This window comes from Lepisma saccharinum, chromosome 13 (genome assembly GCF_977018435.1).
Source record: "Lepisma saccharinum chromosome 13, izLepSacc3.1, whole genome shotgun sequence".
NCBI lineage: Eukaryota > Metazoa > Arthropoda > Insecta > Zygentoma > Lepismatidae > Lepisma > Lepisma saccharinum.
The window spans coordinates 19,383,278-19,389,719 of NC_139241.1; the positions used below are offsets into that span (position 1 = coordinate 19,383,278).

Sequence of the window (6,442 nt, forward strand, 5' to 3'; positions counted from 1 at the left end):
TTTGGTTCTCTTAGAATTAAAATAAAGTCCCTAAATGCATTCTACTAATGTTCCAATTTACTTCTACATTCATTCCCTCTAGTCTACGATGCTTACAGTCGCTTGTCAATGGAAAATACATTGTCCATGGAAAGCGTGCATGCTTGCGTAAGGTAATTTTTAAGTTGTTTTCTGGTAAGATTTTACAATACCAGAAAACGTCATAATTTCGTTAATAATTCGAATACTCACTAATTATGGAGTCCTGATGACATATCTGCAGTTAAGATTTGGTGCTCATGTGTAGAAATTGTAAAATAACTTTGTTTATTACCATGATGATTTTTGATAGAACGATGCACGGGTTACCCAACAAACCATGCACGGTTAGGCCAGTTAGGTTAGGCTAACATAGTTAAAATTTGGGGTTGTAGTAATATCAGGAATATATATTTCGTACTTTAAGTATTCGAAACATAAAATCTTGCGATAAACATTGGTGTTCTTGAGAAATCGAGGGTGTCCGTTGTGATCATGGACCCGATTATTTTGCAAGTTCTACACGTGACCGCCAAATTTTAACTGCAGATTCATGCTTAGGAGGTCTAAATTATTGAGTATGCGAAATATGAAAGAAATTGGGGAAGATAACGGTATAGTAAAATCGCTTAGTTTTATTCAACATAAATAACTTTTTTCTGAAATCCAAGCAGTGCTTGGATTTTAAGGAAGGTTCAAATTTCGTGTGACAATAATTTTCAAAATTCTACAATAATTAGTCTTCCTGCTAGGAGAATTTGAAAAAATCATAAAACAATCAGAACCGTTACCCAGCATTTGATCAGAGGAAAATAGTGAAACTGCTCCAGGCAGGATACAAGGAATTCGATGAACACTTCTTTGGGGCTAAAATATCTCGGTTATTTGTGGTCTCTGCATCTTGAAATAAATGTTACATAAATGTAATTAACAAAAAAATTGTCAATTACGTAAGATAAAATCAACTTTTCCTAGGGTGTACCATTGACGTTGATTCTGGCTAGACTCTACTTTACGTCCTTATTGTCTTTTGGTGGTAACCGATGGGAGTTAACAACACTGCAGGCTCGTCTTTGTGTCCGCATTGTGAATGTGTGTGCTTTGCTCGTTTGCGTTCTGCGTGGTGATTGCTTCTTTGCGTAAAAACCATGCATGGGCAGCCCCACAAACCATTCACATTAGTTCCAAAAACCATGCACGGGTAGCCCCACGAACCATTCACGGGGACGAGGTATGCCTACGAGGTTAGGTTAGGTTCCATTAGCACTCATTTCACCCCTAAATATGTGCTTCATCAACGAAAAACTTCCTTAGTACGTTCAATTATGCATATCCGGACAACATCAGTTTTTATCGATTACCTCCTCCAGGCAATTTTTACTAGCTTTGGGATTTACGTGGTACTTGTTTACTATTGTGCGGACAGATTTCTTCATTTTTACAGAAGAAACTACTTACCGTAATAAGTTCCTGTAGCATTGTACGTGTCGTGGATGTGTGGTGAAATTGAGGTAAGTTTTCCGTATTCTGGAAACGGATTTCTTCAAATTTAAAAGTTTGGGGCTCATTTGGGGGCATGTGACTCCAGCCAATTGATAACATGCCTTTTAAAGGGAGTGTATAGAAAAAGCTGGTGAGCCAGAGCGGAGTGTAGCAGAGCGGAGGGAGGGTCGCGTTAGCAGTTGGGGCCGGTAGGTCAATTACCCCAGGGGCGGAGCCCGGAATAGGTGGGAAGTTTCTACTCGAAAATTTCAAACAAAAATAGTGAAGAATTGCAATTACTTTGATCAAAAAAACGTCAATACACCTTAAGGAATGTTCCGCAAAGCAGATAGGTAAGTATGAATGTCAAAAATTGGCAAAACGAAGAAATTATAGGTGTCCGCAGGAAAGTAAATTCTTACCATTTACGTTGTTGAATTGCTTTCCAACAAGATATGACACATATTCCTTAGGAAAAGGACGTAAAGTAGTGTCTTACCTTGATTCCATCATTATTGTTTTCACACTGTCCTTAATGCAGTGCATTGTACAAATCTGCATATCATGTTCAAAGCCAATACTGTACACAAACAATTTCATCTTGTATTTATAAGTATTTACTTTTTAAATTTCAACTTTAACGTAATTTTGGTGGCAAATTGGTTCATACGCAATGGATATGCTAAACTGAAATGGATATGACCGAGTGAGACAGGTCAACATGGTTGTCAAAATATTAAAATAAATAAACTCTTCACAAGAGAGAACTGCAGAGGGGGAAAAAAAAAAACTTTGAAATTGTAAAATCATGGTGCTACTGAATATTTTAGTGCAAGGATGCAGAATGCGAGAAGCGCAGAATCGGATTTATTAACCATTCTGCATGCACAGACTTTCACATTTGGTTATTTTTCAACAAACCCTTGATTTTCTCATTTCTCTGTATATATGCGTCCTTCAAACAAACACAACGCAGCCTGAGTTGGAGCAATTACTAAACATATAATATTACCTTCATTATTTACATGTACACTTTATCTGTTATTGATATTAATGTAAGAAAAATCAATAATCCATTTAAACATTTATTATTCATTCTAGATAATATCTATGTGAAATAAATATTGTTAAATATTGTTCTCGCCAACAACAGTATATTATAGTGAACAAAACAGATTGACTACACTTTATTTACCTTGTACAGAATCAAACTTTCTGTCGACCCATGAGGCATTGTGCTTCAGCACTAGGTGTTTACGGAGTTGAGAAAAGGACGAACTCACAAATTTACACTCATCGTCACAATGCAATATCTTCACTGGATGTTTTTTCGCCGTTGACATGTTCCAAATAATTTCTAAATTGTCTCTTTTACTTGAAAAGGAGCCGCTGTTGATCAACCATTCAACAAAGATGGCTACTGTTCGAGAATGTTTGCGTGACGTCATTGGGGATAACCAATAGTAGTATGTGACATTTTTGTCCGTTTTTTAAATATTATTGTTTTATTTTAATTGAATAACAACTTCCAATTTATGGTTTATATTGTTCTCATGCGGTTCGTTTCACTCCACTCCAACTACTGCTGCCAATGATGCCTTATCGATTGCTGCCACCATAATAATGATCGATATTAGCCACCAGTGGCAGCAATTAGGTGCCGTTGGAACAATTGCCCCCTCACCCTACAGAGCATTGCGAAAAAGGAGGACAAAGCCCAAAGAAAGAGGACACCGCAAAAGATCGCAACACATTTGCCATTATTACTCTTAACCCTAGCTAACCCGAGGGAGGTGGAAAAGGGAGGGGGCTGTCAGACTAGGGTGACCAGACACATACATTCAAAAAAGAGGACAGGGCATGGCGAAAAAGGAGGACAAAGCCGAAAAAAAGAGGATACCGCAAAAAAATCGCAACACATTTGCCATTATTACTCTTAACCCTAGGTAACCCGAGGGAGGTGGAAAAGGGGGGGAACGGGAAAAATTCGCAATGTCGGGACGGAAAATATTCAAAATTTCACGACACTGCGGAAATCTGGATTTCTACACGTCATTTCCCATTGAGTGATTGTTTCTAATAAATTCCAAGAAGTTTCAGACACTTATGCAATGAAGAAAACATCAAGAATTTATTACTTTTTAAAATGTCCATTTGCCGGACCCTGTGGCCGAGTGTTGTCAACCTCCGTGGCGGAGTGGTGAGCAGAGCGCGCTACAACGCCAGGGATTCTGGGTTCGAGTTCCGGGTAAGGCATGGGTATTTGTGTTTGCCCAGATAATAAGAAACTGAGAAACTGTAACAATTGAAATGTGTAAAAGTGAGAAAAAGTGTGAATGGTGGTTGATACCTCCGTGTAGGGGGTATTTAGCGCTGCGACGCCAGGGTCCCGGATTCGAATCCCGCTCGGGCTTGGTTGTTTGTGAATGTCCATTCATCAATTTCATCATTTCATCACTCATCACTCTTCGCAAATTAGCCAAGAGGCACAAAACGCGAAGTAAAATAAATCAATCAAACAAATCAATCAATAAAATGTCAATTGAGAATCTTGACTGTTACGGATCGTTTAACCTATTTCCAAAACTGAATTAATATTTTATGTAATTTAGGTTGGGACAAGAAATATAATTTTATTGCTGTGAACATTTCTGGCACTCTTTCATCAGCAGGGGAAAGTGACTGACTACTTTACACCCTGCCTCATGTTCGTCTCTCCCATCCTTAAAACCTTGGTATAGCGTATGAGTGACTCGTTTGTAACGGAAATGCTCTCTTGTGATACTGATGACATCATTGGATAAAATGATGGTAGATAAGCTCTCAGATGCTCAGCGAACATTGCTCAAATATTTAACGCGCTCCAACGATCTAAAACATCCAAGCTTTTGATGTGAAATAACAAAGGATGATCCTTATGCATGGATACATTATCTGTGCAGCACACGCCGATGCAGTACACTCTTTCCAAAAAAAAGGAGGACATTTACCGATTTCTAAAAAATCCGCCCGGACGCCGGACAGACAGCTAAAAAGGAGGACATGTCCGGATAAAAGAGGACGTCTGGTCACCCTATGTCAGACCCACCAAATCTTCATAAAGACATAAATGTAACGTACATAGAGAGAGATACCTAAGAATCGAAATGGACCGGAGCTGACCGGAACGGCGTTCCGGTTTCATTAGTATCTGGAACGTTCCCGTTCCGTCTCGTCACTGTCGTAATCGGGGATAAGAAACAGACAGCAGCATGATAACGAACGTAAAGCGTTCCGTTTTGTGCAAATTTCCATTTTGAACCATAGGCTGTGCCGGACAGAAATTTTTTGGTAGGGACGCGATCAGCACGAGAAATGATTTTAAATCCCTGCGTTCGGGACGGGAAAAAATCGCAATTTCAGGACGGAAAATATTCAAAATTTCCCGACACTGCAGAAATCTCGATTTCTACACGTCATTTTCCATTGAGTGATTGTTTCTTGTTTTTTTTTTTTTTTTTTTTGTATTTCTGAAATAAATAATAAATTCCAAGAAGTTTCAGACACAATGCAGAAAACATCAAGAATTCATGACTTCTTAAAATGTCCATTTGGAATCGTGACTGTTAGGTACAACAGGGGAAAGTGACTGACTACTTTACACCCTGCCTCATATTGTTTCTCCCGTCCTTAAAACCTCAGTATCTCGTATGTATGCCTCGTAAGGGAAATCCAGAGACTGTATAAAGCCTGCTTTAGACGAAAGCATTTTCCTTAGCATTTCTCTTAATGTTTGTGCCATTACCAAAATGCTACCGTGTAAAGTGAGAAATCTTATGGCATTTCAGATGCCATGACATATTTCATGGCATTTCTCAAGGATAGGATCCGTCCTATTTCCGGCCTATTTCCGTAGCATAACCAATCAGAAGCGACCTCTAGGTCACGAGTGCAGCTATAATGGCGGCCGCGCGAGATGTAAACAATGCATCACTTCACATTTTAAAAAGCCGATAACTATTCAACCGAGAGGAATAACGTTTCATTTAAAACAATGTTAGGTACAAAACAATGGCGTTCCATAAATATTGTGTATGTATGGAATAATATTTTAGTTGTTTCAATTGTAAACACCCTGCACTCAGCATAGATGGTGTAACTCAACGTGTCTTTCGTGCTGTGTATGTTATACATTGTAATCGCAAAAGCTTACCTAAATTTTACATGAAATGGTTCCGTGTAGAGTACCGTCTGCTATAGACCCTGTTAAAAATGTAAACATAAATATTGGTGATGGTCTTTCCCGGTTCCACAGGAACTTCCGGTTTAGGCCAGTCCCCGTTGTTTCCAGTACAGAAACAGCGGCATATGAAAGGAGCACTTTTTTTCGTCAGTTCTGCGACGATAATCAAGAAAGGCATTTGCTAAAGTTTTATCACCAGGAAGGGGTGGACTTGTTGAATCCTTTGGATGATTGACTGCACTTTGCAGTGCAGATTATTAAAAATGAACGTGTCTTTGTGGCTACCAATTGTACAATACCACGGGCAGTACACGCACAACGAACTCAAAACGTACAAAAGTTTAGATATATTCAATTATTTTGTAAATGGAAAAGTGAGGGATATAGAATGCTACAGTATGTAACATTGTTATTCGTACACATAGAATTTCCGAGAAAAAAATGTCATATCTACTAGTAAATATAATCATTTTCATATGTACCTGGAAATTAATGTTAATGAAGGTTTCACCAACAAATGTCAATAAAAATGTATGTTCAAAGTGTATAAACAGAGCTTAATTTGTGTGAAAACAGAAAAACACGCTGTTTCATGCAACATTGTTATTCGTACAGGCAAGAGTTTCAATTTTCCTCGCATACAGTGCCACCGCTATTCGGGCGATTTCGTGCAGTTTGCAACTTCGTAACAAGTTTGAACATGAACATGCAGGCGCGCTC

At 38.6% G+C, this 6,442-nt stretch overlaps 1 protein-coding gene across 4 annotated transcripts in view; it reads right to left on the reverse strand.

Moving 5' to 3' along the window:
• meso18E (Myb/SANT-like DNA-binding domain-containg protein meso18E) overlaps positions 1-2,918 on the reverse strand; it is a 38,697-nt gene extending 35,779 nt beyond the window's left edge. The window contains exon 1 of one of the 4 annotated variants that reach the window (XM_083133931.1): positions 2,696-2,918. In XM_083133931.1, the coding sequence (XP_082990057.1) occupies positions 2,696-2,843 (148 nt within the window). In that variant the 5' untranslated portion in view covers positions 2,844-2,918. Of the gene's footprint in view, positions 1-1,999; positions 2,169-2,421; positions 2,506-2,695 lie in introns of those variants that run through there. The other 3 variants (XM_083133932.1, XM_083133933.1, XM_083133934.1) reach the window with 3 other exon arrangements.
• Positions 2,919-6,442: the final 3,524 nt, after the last annotated feature.